The sequence below is a fragment of the Cloeon dipterum genome, chromosome 1 (assembly GCF_949628265.1).
Source record: "Cloeon dipterum chromosome 1, ieCloDipt1.1, whole genome shotgun sequence".
NCBI classification, from domain to species: Eukaryota; Metazoa; Arthropoda; class Insecta; order Ephemeroptera; family Baetidae; genus Cloeon; species Cloeon dipterum.
In genome coordinates this window covers 32,314,565-32,336,921 of record NC_088786.1, presented here as the reverse complement: position 1 = coordinate 32,336,921, position 22,357 = coordinate 32,314,565, and the positions used below count along the sequence as shown (strand labels likewise).

At 43.3% G+C, this 22,357-nt stretch overlaps 3 protein-coding genes across 8 annotated transcripts; 2 read left to right on the top strand and 1 right to left on the bottom strand.

The window, feature by feature from the left end:
* Nucleotides 1-50: 50 nt before the first annotated feature.
* LOC135948531 (uncharacterized) lies at nt 51-4,665 on the top strand. The gene is made up of 11 exons (XM_065497845.1): nt 51-408; nt 473-535; nt 599-685; nt 922-1,097; nt 1,167-1,275; nt 1,440-1,528; nt 1,585-1,651; nt 1,715-1,798; nt 1,945-2,214; nt 2,272-2,586; nt 3,817-4,665. Exons 1-11 carry the CDS (start codon nt 279-281, stop codon nt 3,927-3,929), a joined length of 1,503 nt encoding a protein of 500 aa, XP_065353917.1. The 5' UTR covers nt 51-278; the 3' UTR covers nt 3,930-4,665.
* Nucleotides 4,666-5,977: 1,312 nt separating this feature from the next.
* Nucleotides 5,978-20,177, top strand: hts (adducin 1-like protein hts). Of its 6 annotated transcripts, XM_065497404.1 has the most exons (17): nt 5,978-6,125; nt 13,093-13,248; nt 13,513-13,782; nt 13,846-14,029; nt 14,303-14,658; nt 14,719-14,901; nt 14,955-15,091; nt 15,210-15,324; nt 15,709-15,732; nt 16,123-16,236; nt 17,005-17,097; nt 17,160-17,364; nt 17,421-17,540; nt 17,669-17,740; nt 18,046-18,144; nt 18,328-18,377; nt 18,434-20,177. In XM_065497404.1, the coding sequence occupies exons 2-17, from the start codon at nt 13,105-13,107 to the stop codon at nt 18,557-18,559; spliced, it is 2,292 nt and encodes a 763-aa protein (XP_065353476.1). In that variant the 5' UTR covers nt 5,978-6,125; nt 13,093-13,104; the 3' UTR covers nt 18,560-20,177. The 6 variants fall into 6 exon arrangements, with proteins under 6 accessions (XP_065353476.1, XP_065353477.1, XP_065353478.1 ...); XM_065497405.1 differs by lacking the exon at nt 15,709-15,732; XM_065497406.1 differs by lacking the exon at nt 17,669-17,740.
* LOC135948232 (uncharacterized) lies at nt 18,788-22,107 on the bottom strand. The gene is made up of 3 exons (XM_065497411.1): nt 21,951-22,107; nt 20,788-21,166; nt 18,788-20,731 (listed from the first exon to the last, which is right to left on the bottom strand). Exons 1-3 carry the CDS (start codon nt 21,953-21,955, stop codon nt 20,396-20,398), a joined length of 720 nt encoding a protein of 239 aa, XP_065353483.1. The 5' UTR covers nt 21,956-22,107; the 3' UTR covers nt 18,788-20,395.
* Nucleotides 22,108-22,357: the final 250 nt, after the last annotated feature.

Genomic DNA, 22,357 nt, shown 5'->3' with positions numbered 1-22,357 from the left:
CTAATCACCAACGATTAGAAACGACCACGCGCAATTCTAAATTAAAATACCGTAACATTTCTATGGGGCCTCAAATTCTAGCCATTCTAGGTCTTTCCGAATTTTTTTGCGCGTTAACTCCAGCCCAATAGCTCAATCTTATTTTGTGTATATAACTATTTACACACTGAACCAAATGACGAAACACGTTAGCGATTACGGTGTGTCAAATAACAGTACATTTGCCGAGCGATTCTCGCGGAACCGCACACGTGAACGAGCGAGGATGCCAGAATACGATGGGCACGCGGACTGGCAGCATCTTGATCGGGCTGCTGCTGCTGCTGATCGCCTCGGCGGCCGCCACTCCTCTGGTCGCCAGCAGTTTTTCCGACCCGGCACATAACGCGAGCAGTAGGGATCCGCGAGGTAAAAATTTACCACTGACCCAGTTCGCGCTCTCACGTTGCTCAATTTTATTGTATTTTTACAGTTTTAAATTTCTTACCATTTTCTGGAACACTCGATTGCGCGGCTGATGATGGCAGAAGAAAAGGTTACTTTGCGCTGTTCAAAAAATGTATTGATCGTAATATATATGCTATTAATTTTTATCTAGGAATCTGTCAAAATCCATATGAATGCCGTCTTTTGGAGGGGACACCCAAAGGAGAGTGCGCCTTTGGATTTGGAGTCTGCTGCGTTTGTGAGTATATCATTTTATGTCTATATAATATTTAAAAGAGAGAACCTTTAACTTATTTCGATGTATTAATATATTAATCAATCACTATACCCATCAAAATAATGCGCGAAAGCTATCAAAATGAATTTATCAAAACCCCCAGGTTCAAAAAATTTAATTTAATTTGGAAAAGCGTTGAATGATTTATAAGTAAGATTTGTAGATGGTACTTATTTATATCACATTAAATAATTCAGACGAAACATCTTGCGGCGGGAAGATCGCGGGGCGAATGGGATACTTCACCAATCCCGGCTACCCTGCTCCTTTGCATCCAGGAGCACGCGAGTCCAACGAGGAGTGCCACTTGAAGATCAGCAAGGCCTCTACAGATATAAGCCAAATCAGGCTGGACATGGTTCATTTCACTTTGGTACGCGATTCTCCTCTGGTTTTCAGTCACATATTCAATTAATTTGTTCTGATTTTATGATACGTGTAGGGTCAACCGAACCGTCGGACTGGCGTGTGTGAGCAAGACCAGTTCTTGCTTAAAGGAAACAGAAATTCCCGGCAGCTGAAACTGTGCGGCCACAATACAGGGCAGCATTGTGAGTGATTTTTTTACAATGCTGATTATTTATTATGGCGCTGCTCCAGTTCATTGAAAGCTTTAACTTGAATGGTGACTCACACGCGTCGCTCGAAGACAAAATCACTTCTTGACCAATCAGTGGAATTACCGTAAGCTAATTTAATTATATATATTTTGTAGTTTACTTTGACGTTGAGGATATGGACGAGGACATTGATTTGACAATTAAGCTGGCCAGGGATCACATCAGCCGCTTTTGGGATATCAGGGTAAAATGTTAATTTTAATTTTGGGTCGGTAAATCTGATTTTCTTTTTACCGACAGATCACCCAAATAGAATTTCAAAATCGCGCACCAGCTGGCTGTCTGCAATATTTCACTGATACAGCAGGTATGAGAGAAAATAATTTGCTAAGTATATTAAATAAAAAAATAAAAATCCTGAAATTTACAGGCGTGCTACAAACCATGAATTTTGCCGACAATGGCCGCCACTTAGCAGACCAAGATTACAATATTTGCATCAAACAAGGAGATAGTAAGTTTTGTAGTATTAATTCTATAATAAATATTTTAGCAATTTATTATTTAAATGTTTAAAAATTTAGTTTGTCAGCGCATAATGCACTTTTATTAGATGAGTTACGATAAGGTTTTTACGAATTATTTTCCCTTTGTGTATAGATATGTGTTCCATCATGTACGAGCCTTGCGACCAGAATTCGTTTAAAATTGGTCCCCGCTTGACTCCCAATAATGGGGGAAGTTTCGGTCAGGGAGGAAATTTCGGCCCAGGAGGCGGTTTTCCTGGAGGAACGGGAGGATTTCCTGGGGGAACCGGTGGATTTCCTGGAGGAACGGGTGGCTTCCCCGGAGTAGGTGGAACCGGTGGCTTTCCAGGAGGCGGATTCCCTGGCCAGGGCGCTGCTGGTCCTCTTACCGCACCTTTAGAAGGTATTTGAGGATCTCCTTTTCCTACCAATCAGGTTTGAGGGAAGTTATCATTTTCAGCTGCTGATGACCCTGCTGTGGCTGCTGACGATCCGGCGGCCGCTGACGACCCCGCGGCCGCTGATGACGCGTTGGAAGGGTCAGGTGACGACACGGGCGGCGGCTTCAGCATTTTTTCCTTTCTCCGGTCATTCAGAGAAAAGCGGCAGCTTCGTCCGCAAGATTGCGATGACAGAATTGTTATGCCCTGTGACTCCGAGGACCTGATCCCTGAAAGTCCCAGGGGACCAGGTATTTGCGACCTTCTGCACTGCGGAAACTCTTTCTGTTCGGTTGAAGGAGCAATACCTGGAACTTCAGCGTGCAGGATTGAAAGTGAGCAAATTTACCGTTTTATTTTTATCGTAACTATAATTTTTTGACTAAAAGGGAAAATCTTGGGTTTGACGTTTTAATTTTTGGTGAAACCACTGAATACTGAATTCGTTTGTAGCCTTTCCTTATGTGGATCACGTACGGTGGTGGAATTTTTTTGATTTGCCGGTTTTAGCGATTTTTTAAAACTTTAAATTTATAATCGGTTGAAAAATACAGATTTAGCTCAATTTAGCAGAAATTCTGTTCGTTGGCTTATTTCTGCCGATTCGGAAAACAAAAATACTTAGGGAATTGAAATTTTATTAAGATATAGATATACACGACCTGGCAGTAAGCTCAGAAAGTTTGAAAACCGTTAATGAGCCATTAGCCGATTTCCTGGCAAAAGTCCAAAATCTAGTGAATTTGCAGGAAAAAGTCAGAATTGACCCACCGTCTTGTCAAGCATAGAGTCTGCCAATAAAATATCATCACAATTGAATGAAAACTAGCCTCACATTTCGGTTAAGAAATATTTCCCATCTTAAATCCATTACGAATTTATCCGTTGGAGCTGTATAACTCGCATATATATTTAATACATTATAAAAAATATCTCAGGAATATCGTTTAACTCGTTGAATTACATGGCTTCAATAATTTCACTAAAAAAAACTAAAACGTTGAATCCTAAGATTTAAAGAGGAATGATACTGGAAAAGCCTGGAAAATGCTTGTTGCCAATACATAAACTCGTCTCTTAGGATTCAGTTAAAACCTAAATTGACCTAAGGAGCGCTGTAATTTTTTGAGAAAATTGGCTGGAAAGTTAGCGTGCTTCTCAAATGGTAATGGCTGTCTCCTTACTCGAAATCCGATTTAATTTCAAAATCAAGAGTTTCCCCAATAAGTGGCATACACCGTTGGACAGATCTCGACGAGACGAATCGGAATATGCCAAGAAAATATGTTCAAGCACTGTAAATTTTGGAGAAAATTGGCAAAATCTGAATTTTTACTGTAGAAAGGTGCTTTTTTACTATTGCAAATTGTTGAACAAATTGTTTATCGATCAATTGTTGGCCTGTATCATTCCACTTTAAAGAGCCTATTGACTTATTCACGCAACAAGCTCGACATAGCGCTAAAAATATGTTTTGATTGGAACCGAAAAATATTGAAATTGATCCAACTTCACCAATTAATGTTAAAATTGGTACAAATGGCGCACATTGATAATGTTTTCAGGTAGCACCCTTCCTTTCAACATCGCCGTACACTTTGGCCCTGGCATTAGAGAGGAAAACCCTGAGGACAACCTTGGAATGTGCCTCAGATACTCGCAACAGCTGTGCTCGTGAGATACTGGACCGCCAGAGCAATTTTCTTTTGTGATCACACTGGGCAAAAAGTGACTCTATAGTACTGCAGCGCTTTTCATCAGTTGGAATTGCCATATAATATATAATAGTTGTTAGTATATAATTATCTGAATGCCGTCTTAAATGCCAAAAGTTTCAACAGCAACGAGTCATTCTACACGGAATCAAATGATAGCAGATAAATTCGTTTTTAATGCTCACATGTTAAGACAAAACAGTGAAAGCACACAAAGGCACACTTAGTGTTACGCTTTGTTCAGGAACATTTGTAATTTGTAGCCATGATTGCCATAATTTTTGTGGCACTATATACATAGTGCAATGTATTGTGGAGCACAAATGACCAATAAGTACGTACGGTGTATTACTAATTAGATAACTAAAAGCATTAATATTTTTTGAAAAAAAGCTCAATACTAATCAACCTTTTGCTCAAGTTGTCGAAATGACAATTTATCACAATATTTATTATGAACTTCATAATCATTTTTTTAATATTTTACTTTTAAAACCAAATGATTATTGTGTTGGTTTAAGACTGCATGAAGTAAAATATTTTGTATTATTTTTATGCTTTTTAAGGGTTTTTACTTTTAGTAATTTTTCCTCTATACGCATAAGCCTTCCAAAGGCACAGCAGCTTGCTTTTAAACAATGTTGAAAAACAATAAAAGCCAATAAAATAAAATAAATCTCCAGTTTAGTAATTATTTTATCTAAAAACATTTTTAATACCTCATGAGAAATTCAACTCTATATTTCTTATATCATACAATTTTTAAATCATTGAGAGCTTCACTAATTAAATATTTATAAAAAATTACAATTTCATATTATTATTATGTTGTTTTGTTGCCATAAAATTTTCGAAATTTTAAATAGATAAAAAATTATCATCAAAAGTTCTATAAATACAATTGTGCGGTTAAGCCGGCGAAAAACCGATTACACATGCACACAGAGTCAGTTCGTAACCACAAAATAATGGTAGTTAGCTGGCGGAAGTGACGTGCCGTCAGCCCGCTTGTCTGCTGCCACTTTCGTGGAAGTCATGCCATCGGCACGAATCAGCCAAATTAAGCCATTAAGTTACAAACAGTTCGGACCTCAGTCCAGAGTGGCAAGGAAAATGAGAAACAACCAAATCACTTCAGCTGGGCGGGGGTGGCAGTCCCATTCAGCGGAGGGATCCGCAATCCGCAACAATGAGGCGGGCGGGTTTAAAGGGGAGAAGGGGGTAGAGTTTTCACTAGGAGATGAGATTGCAGCCGCCATTGTGGAAGGCGCTAAATTTTGATTCGGAGACCTTTCTCGCTTTTCTCATAGAATTTTGCAGAGTAAAGAAGATGCTTATTTTTGTTGAAATATTGGCACTATTAATTCTCCTTGAAGAATCCTTGTTTTCATGCCGCATTGAAATGACCGTGACATTTCCTCAAAGATTTTCACGACTCATTTTAATTTTGTACATACTTTAAACTTAAAAAAAGTCGAAAAAGTACACCTAATGTGAAATATGAGAATATGAATTTAATATTTATCATTTAAGTGTGCATAATTGGGAATTTGAATATTAGGGTCTATAGCCTTTATTATTATTTAAAGACATTACCTCCAATATCAAATTCAAACAGTAAAAACTATGACGTGATAATAGATACATACATAATATACCACTATATTTCGTCTAAAAATTGTGCACAATTATGTCATAATCGGTTACTTCGATCGAAGCCAAATATTTATTGATATGGTCGCAAAAATTGGACTCATCAATTTTTGTTTCAATTTGTTAATCGGATTAAAATTCGAGATGAGAGTGTCCGATTTTTAACGATATTTTAGAATTTGAAATTCATTAAAAATTAGCCGAACATGATGTCATAATTTATGTCACTCATGCTCGCTGCAAAAAACAGCCAATAAATTATTGTTTAGTTTATAGCTCTCTGCTTTATCTATATCTAAAGATCTGAAATTCCTCGCCGAGTTGGCGCTCATATTTCAAACTGAAAGATGGCCGCTGGATGCGCTTCCTGTGCGGACCAAGGTTAAGCTCAGTGTGTGTCTCGGAGTATCGGCGGCCATTAGTGATTGTGCGGCCTCTGGCGTGTTTGCACTGACAGTTGATGAACCCAAGTTTGACCAGCGCAATCGCTCGCATTTTTCGCACCGGTAAGTGTTCAAGCCGCTCCCTTGGCCCCCTGGACCCCGGTAGATCAGGCAGGCGGCGCGAAACCCTTCGGGCCCGAACGCGAGGTCCCCCTTCGGCCCCGGCATTAAAAGGGGTGTGTCCGCCGTCGCTTTTCGACTCTCTCACGGGTCGGCGGGCGCGGCCCAAAGGTCACAGGGCGCCCGGGACCACGCCCTGCTCTCAGCAGGGTCCGGACGGCCCTCGGAGGGCCGCTCGCCGACCGCGACACACACGGGGCGGGGCCCGTGCCCCGAGGGCGTCCGACCAACTGACAACTGACTCATCGCCCAAAATAAATCTGCTCGGCGAATTCGGCGTTGTTGCTTGTTGGGCCGAAACGCGGGACTCGGGGCCGTCCCGGATTTTGACCCGGCCCGTCGCCCGTGAAGGAAAGGAAGCCAAACGCGGACGGCGTGTGTTGCTAAAGCTGCCTCGCGAATCCGCCCGTGTCCGACCGGAAAGGGCGCTCCGCAGGTCGGGACAGGTTGCCGTGACCCTCGACCCCCAGGTTTTATTTCGATTGTTGCGACCACTCCTTTCTTGCGGTCAGACGTTTTTAATTCGGATAATTTGCCTTTTTTCCAATTGGTGCCCACACGGTTACGGACATTGGTTTTTTGCGCCCGGTGCAACCGCAACTGCGGCGGGCGTAGCTCTAGAACCAGACTTGCCGTGTCAACAACGAATTGGGTGGTTTTTTCCGGGGTTTGTTTGATTGGGACCGTGTTTGTTTACTGCAGCTCAATAAATTTTGATAAGACGCCAGGAATGGAGAAAGGGCGTTTTTCGGTTCGATTCGGAATTATCAGTTCGGGGCGATGTCTGCGTCAGCACGAATTTGATCTTGTTTTTAAACCTTGGATCTGCTTCTAGATTCCTTACAGCACGTGTTCTTCAAAAACGTAATTTTTTCCATAAAATTAACGACGACCATGTGGAGAAGGCGGAAATAAAAAATTAGTCCAAGACTTATGAAATAATATAATGCGATTAATTGATTTTTGGAGGAGGAAATAAATGTTAGCGTAGGCCTCTAAATGTGATTAGTGAATGATTTTGATGCTGGAGTGCTGAGCTTGATTGGTCTTGATTCAGATTGACAAAGGACCAGAAGGGATTTTATGTCGAACAAAAAGAAGTGTCCGCGAGGGCGCGACAAAGGCGAAAAAGTGGTTTGTGGTGAGCAGGCTGAGTGGCGCGGCGCGGCGCAATCGGCGGATTATTTGGAGATCAGCTGGCTGTCGTGTCGAGCGCTAGCAAAACAGAACCCTCCACCGTGCATTATCGCTCTTTTGCGAAATCAGAACAGCAGCAGAGCCGCACAGGCACTCGAAACCAAATCTCTCAACTCCTTTTTCGCTGCCTACTTGAAATTTGTTTAATTGCCGCGGCTGTACAGGAATGATGAATGTAATTTTAGCGCTGATTCGCGTTTGAGATTCCTTCTGTGAAATTCGCGAGCCGCAAAAACCGGTTGTTGCATTATTTTTTGGTCCCGCGATGGGCATGTTTGCTTTTTAAAAAACGGCAAGACGCGCCGAGAGATTTAAAGTGGACGACGTGTGCTTTTTACTGATTGATATTTATTTTGGGACGTGTGCGGCGCGCGGGGGTGACGTCACGCGCAAAAAGTGAGCGAATCATTTCCAGCTGGGAATGCAGTCCGTGAGACACTCGTTGATTGTCCAACCACTTTGCTCCAACAAGTGCGCCTCTAAAAGGAGTGTAATTAGCCAATTGCGCCCAGAGGAGCAGGACGACAAGTGCAAATGTCACTTACTTTTAGCCAACTCTCGCGTGTGAACCTTCTCTCTTCGCGAGAGATGAAAGTTGTCCGCTCTCCATATGTGTTGCTCATTAAATCCAGTCGTAAAATCATAAAATCGTGGAAATTTTATATTGAATATTCACCACTTTGTCCCTTTCAAAATTTCCGAGAATAAACCCGTGAATAGCCGAGGCAACTACCGTGCTGGTTTATCAGAATTGACAATATTGACATCACGTCTATGAAAATTGAAATTTGTAAGCTACAAGCTTTGGTTTAGTAGAAAGAGGTTTCTCACACGTTGCCTTAGGCTGATAGGCTCGCGGAAACTTCTCATTTTGGCATGAATGGCGCGTTATGGAGACGAACGGCGCCAGGAATTGCGTCTCCTCTTCCTCCTCCCTGCCTGTTTTTTTGTCTCTCGTTCGCGGCCGTTGCTTTGCTTGCGTAAAGAGCCGACGAGCAAAGTGTCCTCATGTTCACAGAATAAGCCTTCCCTCGTTCTCACACGCCTTCAGTCACGCTCAGATCGATTTTCGGCCACAATAATAGAGTCGTTTTTTTACACAATTAATTGTGCACAGAAATTCTCAGGTAGTTTTCCTTCCAAGAGTTGGAACTCAATTATTGTCGTAGTCAAAGCTTTTCCATTGAGGCCAAGTCGCAGCAAATGGTCGTTTTTTCCTGTGAAAACAAGTCAGCCGTCTCGCCGGCGGTTTCGATTTTCAGCACGATTCTCAGAATTCGTGTTGCATAATTACAGTTAGCTACATTACACGAGCCGGCCGCGCGAGCCGCCTCTAGCAAGCCCGCTGCACGCGTCACTCGAAACCTGCAAATCCAGCGTGTACGATGTGTCCACGGCAGTGCATTAACTTTTCATCGGGTTCAACAGTTGTTGATGCCGTCATATCATGCTAATCTGCAGCTTTGAAAGCACTCCAGCCCATACTCAGATCTCGTCATTAAATTCACGCTGATATTTTTTTATCATTTATTTGTTTAATGATAGTTTAGCTTTTAATCAATCTCAATCTGCATTTGGTTGGAGTGAAATTCATAAATGTAAAACTGCGATTTGCTGAAAAAGCTCAGAAATATTTTTTTCACCTCTAAATTTTAAGCTTTTTCAGCTTGTTTAGCCTCTAAAAATTAGTTCACAAGTCCTTTCCAGCTATTAAATTGATTGATACAGGGCAAAAATTGAAAATCATTGGAATTTATGGCTACAATAAGCAGGCGATAGATTTGTTCTACGATGCACAACAAGATCCTCTTTTCAATTTTGCAAATTTTTAGCACTCGACCATAATTTTTTGGCAGATTGCGATTCCTCTCGTCAAGATCTATCCAACAGTGCATGACGCTCTTTAGGGAAACTCGTTGTTGTACAATAAAATATTATTTCAAGTAGGGACCACTAACTTTGCTGATTTTTTACAAAAAGATTTACGATTTTGGCTTTTCCTGAATCCCTTTGAACAATTTTATGCAGTGGTACCAAGGATTTTCCAGGGTTTTCCTCTTTAACGCCTGCAAAAAAGCATATCAGTCATAATTAATGACTGGCGTTGATTATTTTCCTTTTCCTTGTCGGTTCATTCATTTTAAAACGAGCACGTGCCATTGCCTATAATTGCACTGCCACGAGTCTAGCTGGGCGGAAGGGTTGGCACTCGGCATCGGCAGGCCCGAGCTAGCCAGCCGTTCGGTTCAATCGGCTGGAGTGCGCAACTGCCGCTGATCGATGCGGTTGCCACGCAAGGCGAATGCAGCTAGCTGGAGACTCACTCGCTCGCTCGCTTCCCTCCCTCCCTCCCTTCCTGCTGCCGCTGCCGCTGCATGCCCCTCGCCTCGGCCGCCGTCTGGCTGTGGCTGCCCCACGAGCCGTGCCCGCTCGCCCGCCCGCGACCCACGAGCGAGCAAGAAGACAATCAATACCCGGCTGACGCAGCGGCTGGAAAATTCACAGCCAGGAAGGGAAAGAAAGAAAAGAGGAGTGAGGTGCGGGCGAGCAACAGACACGCGGACGTGGAAAGTGGGACAGCCGCCCGCCTAGCGTGTCTGCCAAAAAGCGGAAAGGGTGAAAATTCGCATCAGTCTGGTGCGGTCATTGACGTTTTGGCACAATTGAAATATATTTTTACAAAGTTTCGGAATTAGTTTGCAATTTTAGACTACTGGAAACAAAATTAATGGAAGAAATTGATCTGAAATTGAACCTAAATTTCAGGAAGTATGAAAAACTATAAATTTATCATTTTCGTCATTATCAATCGTTGAACATAATCTCCTCTAGTCTCTGAATGCTTTTAGATATTATCAAACTCTAATTCCAGGAAAGGAATTACTAAATGATGCTATCATCATCGACAGTGTACATGATTATGAGGGGTCTTGGCTCGCTGCTTTTTTATCCTATGTATTTTTATAATTGGAACGTGCTGTGCCTTTTATCTCTCAACTAGACCCACAAACTGAGGTTTAGTCTCACGCATGATATGACAAAGACGTGTCAGTTATTCGAAATTCGAGCTCAATTTTCCGTGTTTGGCTCAACAATCTTTATCTCCATCAAGTACAAATGTATAGTGTCGTCCGCAGCGAGAAACGCAATCGAGGGGAAGATCAATTTCGGCTTTGAATTACCATTATTGTGACAAGGCGCTCGTGAGAGGTGTCCCGTATCAAAATAAACTTGGAGACGTTCAAATGCGAAGGTCTAGCGCTAGCGCTGCTTGCTGCTTTGATCGCGGAATGCAGGCGAAGGCGAAAATAACAGTGACATAAGCAGCAGCAAAAGAAACTCTTGCGTTCCTCTTGATTAGCTGCGGGCAAACAAGACGCAATCGCGCGCGCACCTTTGTTTTCGCTCGATTTGGCGATGCTACGACTGCTACTGGCCCAAATCCTTAAGTCGCCACTTTAGTGCCTAAACTGCGAAGCCAAATTCTACATTATTCGGGCGTTGACTTCATCTGGGAAACAAAGGGTAAATAATAATGATATAACGTAAGCTTATTGGCTTTTATGACTGAAGGAAAAACTCTCTTGCTAGATTGTCTTTAAACTATTCCATCAGTTTGTAGCGAGTTTCGTGATCAGTTATACTCTATTTGTGCGTTGAACAGCGAAAGAGTAAGGTGAGATAACGAATTATGATTACCGTTTATGCAGCTCCACGGCTATTTTTTCCAGTTTATCGTTGCAATGCTCGCCATTAGGCAATACCAATACTAATTTTTTATTAATTTAGCTTAGGTTGTCAGAGTGGAAGAGATAACTTGTGTAAACTCTTGCTGATAATTGTAAAAAAATGAGGTTAATCGTACTCTCAACTCTTTTTGTACTCGCTTTATTTATCCAAATGACGACATGCGTTACATATTTTTTTATTTTGCTCTTCAAAATGAACTTCGTGCATTTCGTTCATGGAAAAATTTGCTCGTTCCACGGATTAAGCTATTTTCTCCCAAACCACGGCACCATGGAGATAGTGTTTTTATTTTGCTTGAATCCCAGCTGTGTGAGAACAGCAAACTCGAATTAGACGTGATTAAATAGTGCGATGTCGTCGAGCCAGCGAACGCTAGTGCCAAAACGCGGCTATAAGAGAACGCTGGATTGTGCAAAAGGTTGACTTTTGCGGTTTCTGTTTTCGCGCTAAGCGGCCTGAGCCCGCTCTCATAGACCGCTTGAAAATGAGGAACGCGCGCAACTTCGGCCGAGCGACGGCCAGCGGAAATCATTCAAAAGGTTATTTGGAGCGTGAAGTCCGTTTTACTACGACGACGATGAAAATGCATTTATTTTTTTCTCGCTCTCAACGCATCCGAGATTGAAAGACACCTGTCAGCATGAAATACTTTGTATGCCCATCAAACTCAATTTTCAATGGAAACAGCGTTAAATTAGTCACTGCTTGTTTATTAACATAATTTGTTACCGTTAAAAAAACTTGATTTTTTCCTGTTTTATTTTGTCGGAAAGAGATTATAGTTGTTTTTACTTCGTAACATGCCAAAGAAAAACAATATAATTTGTTGACATAAATTATCTTGTGCCGGCGCTGCTTTTGAATGAAAGTGTTTTCAGCGCGCACCGTTGCTGATGAACGCGACGGTCAGAGCGAAGGCACGAGAAGAGCCGGCAGGCCACGCCTCGCCGCAAAATACAAATAACAATGTTAACGATGATCGCACTATATGCGAAGGCCGCGAGAAACTGATGATAAGAAGCGAGCTCAGCACTCGATTGCCACGCGGAGAACAAATAGAGTTAGCAAGTTTTTTTACAATACCCTGCTCTTTTTCTCTCTTGATGAACCTTGGTTATATAGCATTTAAATCGTGTCAATATTCTGGTTCAATTTTAATTAGAACTAGAACCTATAATTTAGCGAGGACGTATTTGGCAATTTTACCGCTCTCTGAACTCAGGCTCCAGGTTGCTCGCGCTCTGTAAGAGCCATCTAGACATGTTTAAAGAAAAGTGAGGAATCCAGAAGCTTGGCCAAGAGCGGCTTTCGCTTTCCTACACGAGCCAGCCATCGGGGGTCAGCATTTTGATCATTCCTGCATCTTCCCATTTTTGGGTGGGTGCCAGCAACGTGAAATAATACACGCGGCAGCTGAAAGCACCTTTCGTGTGTCTCCGGCAGCCCCTTCGGCGCGGCTCTACGCTTTGATTGCAACACACTGTTATGCCCTCTGGCTTTCCTAATTCCTCGCTGCACCTACTCAAGGGCAATAAAGGGCCACTTCTGGTCTGGCTGCCATAAAATACGAATTTATTTATTTTATTGAGGAAAACATTGCGCTCGAGCGCGATTTGAACTGCAGCAGCCAGAAGCCCCGCGAGTTTTTTCCGCTTGCCCCCTTCTTATCCAACGCGTACCGCCCGCTTAATTGTAAAGGCATTGACTGTGGACGCGCGCTCATGCGACATACAGAAAATCAAACCCCCCTATACTCGAATTCCGTGCTTTGTTTCTCCCTGGTACGCTTAAAACAAAGGCGAACGCGTGCAGTGATTCATGCTGCGCGTTTCTCAACCCTGTGTGTTTGATGAGAGTAATATTATTTTAATTTCACTTCTAGAACCTGCTTTTTATTATTAGGCTTGTAAATCGCAGCTCGCCCTTTTGTGTTTACTCATATTTGGTGCTATTTTTTTCACAGGCTAGCTGAGAGATGGCGGACACGAGCCAGTCCGAGTCGCACCAGCAGGTGGTGACGACCACCGTGGTCACCACCACTACCACTAATGAGCACACCAACGGCATTGCTGAAGAAGAGGATGACAAGGCCAAGATTAGGCCGGCCGACATTGACGCTGTGAGATTTTTTGCATTATTCAGTTTTTTAGCTGAAAAGTGGGTTGGAAGTCGCAAAAATTCTGTATCAAATAATGTGCTTATGCGCGACGTTGCTGAGTTCGCACCGTTGGGAATTCAGTTGAACTTGGAAAATAGTAATAATTGCATTTCACAGCCTTGAAATAGACTCTCAGACCTGGTTGTAAAAATCTGGAATGCCGTTTTATCAATTTGACCTTTGACAGCTGCCTTTGATGACACGATTCATTGCGTCATTTTCCAGGACATGAAGGAGATGGAGCGTCGGAAGCGCGTCGAGGCCATAATGAATTCGCGTCTCTTCCGCGAGGAGCTGGAGCGCATCATCGAGGTGCAGATGCGGGACGGCGGAGGCGGCACCGGCGGCCTCATGCAGCAGATCTCGGACATCATCGGGGCGTCAGGAGGGCGCGGGTTGGGAGCCGGACCTCGACAGTGCGTCCTCCCCATCAACGACATCCGCGGCGTAGAGTGTATGGCCTATGCCAAAGGCGAAAAGCTCCTCAGATGCAAGGTATAAATATGCACAAATGACGTGAGCCTCAGTGCGTCATCACCTTTCACTTTCACACTCCAGGTGGCAGCTGTTCATCGATTGCTCGACCTGTACGGCTGGACGCAGGGCATCAGCGGACACATCACCGCCAGACTCAACCAGGACCAGGAACTCTTCCTGGTCAACGCGCATGGCCTCCTCTTCCACGAGGTCACCGCCTCCAGCCTCATCAAGGTTGACATGCAGGGCGTCGTCATTGAGTCTGGTGAGGTTTAATTCTAACATTATTTGCCTCAAAAAAGACAGAGTGAATAAACAAATCTTTTAAATTTTAACAACAAATTATTTTCATATCGATTGTATTTTGGTAATCCAACATCAAAATTTAAGAACCCTCTTATCAAAAGCATATTTTAAGAAAAAAAAATGAAATAAACCTATTTAATTTCGCTATGCAGTAGGGTTCTTCACTGAAAAATGCGGGTTTATGCAAACTCTTTCATCAGCTATGTTAAATTTAATGAATATCCTCTTGCAGGCACGACCAATTTCGGCGTGAACGTGTCCGGTTTCTTGCTGCACTCTGCGATTCACGCGGCGCGTCCAGACATCAAGTGCGTGATCCATGTGCACACGCCAGCAGTGCTGGCCGTCTCCTGCCTCAAGTGTGGCCTGTTGCCCTTGTGCCAGGAGTCAGTGGTGATCGGCGAGGTGAGCCAGCACCCCTACATCGGCGGACTCGTCGAGGCGGAAGAGCGCGACAAAATCGCCCGCAACCTTGGCCCCATCAACAAAGTCATGTTCCTCAACAACCACGGCGCCATTTGCTGCGGCGAGTCCATCGAGGAAGCCTTCTACAACGTCTACAACACGGTGCTCGCTTGCGAAACGCAGGTAAGCTACACCTTTCTCCCTGTCCTGTAACTCCATTTACTAAGTCCTGACTTCTTGCAGCTGAAGCTGATGCCTGCCGGCATCGAAAACCTGGCCCTCCTGAGCGAGGAGTCTCGCAAACAACTGTACGATGCTGCTCACGGTGCTGAGGCCAAGCAACAGGACGGTGCTGGAAAGAGAGAGAGGAGGCTCAAGATCGGCGACATCGAGTTTGAAGCCCTCATGCGGATGCTAGACAATTCCGTAAGCTCCTCGTGGCTGGCATGTCTGTCTGGTCTAATTTAGTTTTTTCCCAGGGCTTCCGCACTGGCTACTTGTACCGCCAACCTTTGATCAAGAATGAGCCACCCCGACCAAGAAATGATATTGAAGTTCCGCCCGCCGTTTCTTCACTTGGATTCCTGCTCGAAGAGGAGGAATTGTACCGCCAAGGGTGAGTGCATCGAATATATTGTTACTCGACTCTTATTTCCTAATCTAATTTTGTATTAAATGTACCTGAAAACTTTCCGCGACCTTTTAACCATAGTTCAAATAATTCTGCATTGAAGGTACCGGCGTTCTGGCAAGGGCAACGACCGCACCAGGTGGCTCAACTCACCCAATGTGTACCAGAAGGTGGAGATCCTGGAGACGGGCACTCCCGATCCCAAGAAAATCACCAAGGTAGAGGTCATCAAGTTTGAGCAGAAGTAGAGCTGCTGTCTGCCAGACAAACTCAATTTTGGCTTAGAAAGCATTCAAACCTATCAATAATATAACAACTCTCTACCTACACATATAAAAATATACATAAAGATATTTAACTGGATTTTTGAATGCGCATTTATTTTGATTCACGATTGAGCTAGATGGATTTTTAATTTTTATTGGATTAACTGCTGCCCTACACTCGTGCTACTACTCCAACAGAGAATAAACAATAAAAAGACAAAGCCATGCATTTCAACCATTACCTACAACCAAAAAGTGTGGACTTGACATAATCCATTTTGTGTTCTGTAGCCCCCTAGTTTAGTGTTTGATTTTGGTTTCTTTTTTTGTTTTTAGTGGGTGGATGTGAGCAATGAGGAGGTAAAGCCCGACCGAAAAGCGTGATATTTTTCGTTTTTTGATTAATAACCCTTCGGAATGGCGGGAAATGTTTTGTCTTCTTTTGGCATTCTTTCCACTTTTGCATTTCAACCACTTGACTATAACAGTGTCTCCTGCTGTGTTCCTTCTGTGTTTCATTTCTCTTATTTCGTGTCGCTGAAAAGCACTGCCTGTTTTTTACTCAGCCGAGACAAAACCACTGCGTTAAGTGTTGTCCGACCTTCGCGTCTCCAAACTTTTTAAACTTTTTTGAAAAAAAATAAAGAAACAGGCGTGTTCATCGGCCACTAAAACTCTAGTTAGTTTGATGTTTTAGAATGACAGACTCGAAGGTCTCACTTCACCTAATGCTGGTTTTGTCTTTTGTAGTGGGTGGCTGAAAACTCGCCGACTCATACAAGCACGCCCGTGAGAATCGACTGTGCGCTCCAGTTTGTGCCCAAGAATACAAATCCCAAGGAGTTCAAGAAGCTTCAACAGCAGGTGAGTCATGGCATCCTCTGGTGGCGGAAACGGTTGGTTGGTTGGTCGTTCATTCTGGCGAGTTTTGCGAAGGAATTGAAAGGGAATTATGAGGAAGCTTGAGAGAATGAGATACGATTCAAAATTATGCTAAAATGAGACTGGTGTGTAGTAGCTGTGCAAAAATCTAGGATAATTCGTGTTAATTAATTTAAATTAGAATATAAACAAAAAGAACCACAGCAAATTCGCAACCAAATTATGGCTCTTGCCGTGAAGCAAATTGAGACTTACAACGATGAAAATGTTGGATGTGGCGTGAGACTGGCAGAAAATGCAGTTTAGATGGCTAATTGAGATAATACATATTGCGGGGTGTACATGAGAGACGACACACTCAGGCAGATTGTGATGTCACGCCCGTCGCGCGCGGTGGCCAACCGGCTGGCTGCGTGCCAACAGCCTTTTATGAATGCTAATTGCGATCTTTGTGGGTTATCTGCCACGGAGCCAAAGTTAGGCCAATCGCACGTGATGATATGTGTGGCATGCAAAGCGTCCCAATCGAATTGGCACCCACAGACCTAGATTGGGCGGCACTCAATAATATTCCGTTGAATCAACAGACACCAGATATTGATTGCCAGACTATAATAGAAATAGAATTCAATGCTCTCTATCTAATAAAATTGGGAGGGGTTGCTTTCAATCTACTCGCGCAAAAGTCTAGTGAATTACAACCAACCAATGAGCGTGAGCGCACTTGACTGACCAAAGCTGTCTGCACAGATTAAAGACAACAGGAGAGCTGACAAAATCTCCGCAGGCCCTCAGTCGCACATTTTGGAAGGCGTTTCCTGGGAGGAGGCGAAGAAGTTGCAGGTAAATGCCGCTTATTTTTTATTTATTTGTTTGAACGTCGACTAACGCTTCGTGCTGTGCAGGAGGCAAACGCTGCTGCGCAGACCACCAACAATGACCAGGTGATCCTGGTGGGTGCTGCCTCCAAAGGCATCATCCAGCGCGGCTTCCAGCACAACGCCATGGTGTACAAGACTCCGTACGCCAAGAATCCGTTTGACCAGATTTCGGACGCGGAGATCGAGAAGTACAAGAGAGACGTGGAAAGGAAACAGCGGGGAGAGTCCTGTAAGTGTTAACCTCTCGAGGAAGGGGCCGTCGTGCTGACTGAATGATTGTTGCAGGTGATGAAGATGCCTCGGAAAGTGAGCCTTTGTCCGCTCTGGACTCGAAAGGCCGCCGACTCCGCTCACCAACATCACCTCTGTCTCCAGCCTCGGAGACAGAGGAAGAGAGTCGTGACGGTAAGCCTCTTCCCCTCCTCGCATTTCAGGGTTTCAAGGATTTTGGGGGGTGAAAACACATTTTTTTAATCACTCGGTTTTGGTCACACACAAGCGGTTTTCTAACACTTTCTCTGGGCGGTACACAGGCCACCAGGTGCTGAGGATCGAGACAAAGCAGGTGCCACGCGCTTCCAAGGCGGAGGTGGTGTTGAGTGATGGTTAGTAGACAGCAGTTGTGCTTCGGCTGGCATGCTTTTTTTGCACGAATTATTTTTGTGGCGCCCCATTTGGACACAGGTTGGAAAGCGAATCTGTTCGTTTTTTTTTGTTTTACAACTATTGCAAAATTGAATGTTTGTGCTAGATGAGGTAGCTTTTAATTTTAATGAGGTAGCTTTTGTTTGGCATCTAATTCAATTAAAATTGCTATATAATTTTGGTCCAAATGGCGTCGGTCCACATTGTTTCGCATGAATCGTTGCATTTAAATACCTGCATGTGCATGTTAATATGTGTGTCGTAGGAGACACGGCTGGCGCCGTGCTGGTGCTGACCAAGCGGCAGACGATGCCCATTCTTCGAAATGTCACTAGATCCCTGTCTGCACGATTTTCCCTGCAAGGTACTTCTACTACCGAACGCCTTCCTCGTCCCGCCCCTCGAAAAAACGAGAAAACGACCCGCGTCGTTGGTCCCCACGCTCAGCTTTTAACTCTCTTCGGGTTGGCTCTTATTGTGGCACGTCTTTTGGTGTTTGGTGACTTTAATTTCGAGCAGAAATTGATCGGAAACATTTTTATTCCAGGAGAGAACACAGTTAACGGGGACGACGCCAACCAGTCTACATTCTCAGAGGTTAGTGTTTCTAGTTATTTTGTTGAGCGTGTTTTTAATTTACTTTTCGATTGCAGGGCTCTCCGACCAAGGATATGTCGGAAGAGTCGCCAAAGAAGGACAAGAAAAAGAAGAAGGGTTTGCGCACTCCATCCTTCCTTAAAAAGAAGCAGAAAAAGAAGGTCGAAAAGTCGGCAGAGTAAGCTAGAAGGAGCAGAGATCGTCGTTCATTTTGCAACTCTACAGCATTTGGTTTCTGACCATAATCAGTCAGCATCACACTGTGCATGAACATTCTCATTATTTCTTTCCTCTCAAAAGCAGTCAAAATTTCGCCGCGGTTGCTGACTAAATTATTTATTGCGCTAACGGCGCATGTCGTGCTATTGAATGCCTGGGGACAAAAAGTCAGTTAATTATTTGTGCTCCTGTTTTTTTTTAATTCAACATTTTAATGAGGTACGTGATTTTAAATTGGAGCCTGTATTAATCTCTAGACAAACCTCAGTGCTAAATGATTATTATCTATTTTTTGAACGTGTAACAAATGAATGGAGCAAAAAATTTTGACTATAATGATAAGGAACTGTAGAGAAAGAGAGAAATGTAATCCGCGGAGGCAGCTAGCTGATTAGGTCATTGAACCGGACAAGGTGCACAGCTGTCTGCCATGGACACGCCTACACACCGGAGGACCGCCCACTCGGACTCTGCTTTATCTCTGTTCTGCACCACAAGAAGTGCATTTTCTTTCTTTCATCCACCCATTTCTCCGTCGGCTGCACAATTGATTGATTTTCCTTTGATGTACGAGGCCACTGCGCGGAAAGAAAATAACGAACACTTGCTTTGGATGACAACAAAAATATATAATACAAAAAAACCACTCGCTGGTGCTGCTGCTGCTGCTGGTGTGCGGCTGCTACGTGCTACCCCCACCCCTCTGCTGCCAATCGGTGCGTCGATCAACCCCTGCACCCAGCAGAGGCCGAGGGTGGGGCCGACCGGCCGCTCCATCGGCCAGATTGTTAGCTTTTAACAATAATTACGTTTGAAGTGATATTATTAATCCGAGGGCCCGTCTCGTGGACGCCGCGCTGCATTTCTAGTGTGTTTTACCCTCTCGACCCTCCCCTACCACATTTCCCGTCGCCCCTTTTCCCATTCCCGACTCAAACCTTGTTTATTGAATATTTTTTACACTGAAACGGTGTCCAGAGATTTTTTACATTATATTGGTCGTGACGCGTAACATTGATGAGAAGAAGGATAAATAAGGAAAGAGCACTATTACTATTATGATTAGTGATTATATTGATTGTTTTCGTCGCGGTTATTAAATTATTGTGTAAGAGCCCCTCTGTGTGCCTATCATGGTCTGCTTGTGGTAGCACTTCATGTATTTTGGAATGTGATGATTTTCGCGGAGGTCATCTCGTGTATTTTTTGAAGAATTACGCGCGCGCGCTATAATGATTGATGAGGTGAAACAACTCTAATTACACAAACACAACACACACACACACATGTAGTTTGTAGAAGACATATAAGAATAAATTAAATAATTATATTTAAATGAATGATGATGATGAAAAACAAGAATTACCGCTGCTGCACCATGATTTTTAAAGATTACTAGACTGTAGCCATTCATGCTCTTCAATTTTTCTCTCAAAAGCTCTCCTGTCAGCAATTTAAAGCTCTAAGTTTTTTATCCTAGAGACACGCAGTTATTATCTAATTAACTTTTATTGTGTAAGTGCTTGTGAATCAGCTGTAAAATTGTAGCAAGGAAAATTATAACATCTTACAAGCGAACAATCTGCTGTTTTATTTCAAAAATAAATACGTCATACAATTCAAAGATTCCTATCCTAAAATAAATAAGTTAATTGTTAATTCCAGTTACTCACTCGATGGCACTTTTCCAAAAACCCTTCCCGTGTACTTGTGACCTAAAAATGTCTCACACCTTTTTAGCTGCCGACTAATCTACTCCCCAAATCTAAATTTGTGCCACAAACTCGATTTCCCGTCGTTCAATTGTTGTCTTGAGCCTGCTTGTGGATGGCCGTGGTCACCCGGTGTTCAAGGTCGTTGAGTCCTCTGGAACTGCTGCGGAAGAAGCTCATGACGTCGTCGTCGTCCTCATCCTCAATGTCGTCGACTTCGTCGCTGTGAGGTGGTTTGCCCGGTTTGTCTGGCTTGTTGATGGCGGGCTTGGTCTTCTTCTTCTTGACCAGCCACTCCAGCAGTTTCACCTTGGGCAGCCACAGCAGGGTCATGATCAGGTAGATCTTCTTAACCAGCAGCTTCAGTACGAAAAGCTTGGCCAAAAATTTGAGGACGGTGCTCAACTCGAATCCGCCGTGACCCTGTCGGATTTTCCACATTAAATACAAGATTTTCCCCTGAAAAGTGAATAACATACCTCGCTCTGTTGTTCCATGAGTTCCGCCGGTGGCGGCGGTTCCGACACCGTGTAGTGGTGGTGAAAGTGGGGCACCCCGTAGTACATGTTGGGCTCCTTGACCTGTTTCAGGGGAGGAGCTCCGTACTGGGGCGATGGGGGGCCGTAGAGCGACATTTCCTCCTTCGCGGGACCGTATTGGGGCACGGGGGCCCCGTACACATGGAAGCCCCCGTCCGTTTGGGGCAGGTGCGACGGTTGGCCGCCGCCTTGCGATTGCTGGTAGGCTTCGAGGTAAGAATCGCGCGGCGACGACTCCCGGTGCTGCGCCTCGATAATTTCGACGTCTTCAGCGCAGCTCGCGGCCGCCGCAAGGGCCAACAAGGCTGCTGGCCACCACCTGTGTGAAATTAATTCGGGGTTAGTTAAAAAGAGCATCTTTGTTTGGTATATTTGAAAAAGTAAATTAAACTGATTTTCAAAATTACGCTCAACTTGCTTAGGCAAAGTTCGTGGCATGTGTAACGCACAGGTTGCCTACTTTCATTTCAATTAAAATGATTTATCTAGGTCATTCTGCTCAAAATATTGAAATGAGGGTGTAAAATTCAGAACATTTATATGTATGTAGCCATGACCGGCTCACAGAATCCTCGGAGAAAGAGATTTTTTAGATATTTTAGAATTGTTTAAAAAAAAATTTTTGGATTGCATGTCAAAAACTAAAAAAGGTAGGCTAGAGCAGGATAAAGATAAAGCCAGCAAATATCTAAAAAATTAAATGTTAGAAAGCAAATTAATTGAGGGCTCAGCACAGCGTGAGGTGACATTAAATACAAATCGTTTTTATAGAAATGCTAGAGTGTCTGCAGCTTATTCTTCCCTAACCGATTAATTTTTAAGATTTTTAAGTCACTTCACTATTTTATTTTATTCTCAGCTATATGACTAGTAGGACAAACAAACTAATAAATCAATTAAACTAGAGTATTTTACGTATTAAAAATATTAAATTATTAGAACTGAATGCATAGTTGATTACCATTTAATATCTCTCTTGCAAGTTTAAATAAATGTTGAAAATTTCGCTTTCAAGCTGAAGATGTTATTTTGCCTTCTTTGGCAAATAATAATTATATTTTTTAGCAAATATATAATTATTGAATGTTAGTACGGGCACTTACCGCATAGCAAACTGATAGTGTTGTTGCCTGGAGTGACAGACGAGGAATGTCAAGCGAATCGCAGAGTGCTATATTGGCACTGGCACGCACTTTGGGACGAGCAAGAATTGGAGGGGAACTCGAAGGTGCGTTCAATTATTGTGTTTGGCACACGCGGAAATTTCTTTTGTCTTGTTAATCCGGATCGTTTATGCCACATTATTTCAACTGGCACAACCATATGATAATTTATTCTAATTCGAACTCCAAACGTTATAATATAGCAGTTGTTGCTGTTTAATTTAAAACAATACAGTGCATTTTTATAGCATGAATTGCGCGCCGGTCTTCATTTGGAATACTAAATGTTCCAAACGGAAGTGTCACATTGCCCTCGAATCGAACGCGTCGTTAGTGAATTTTTTTAA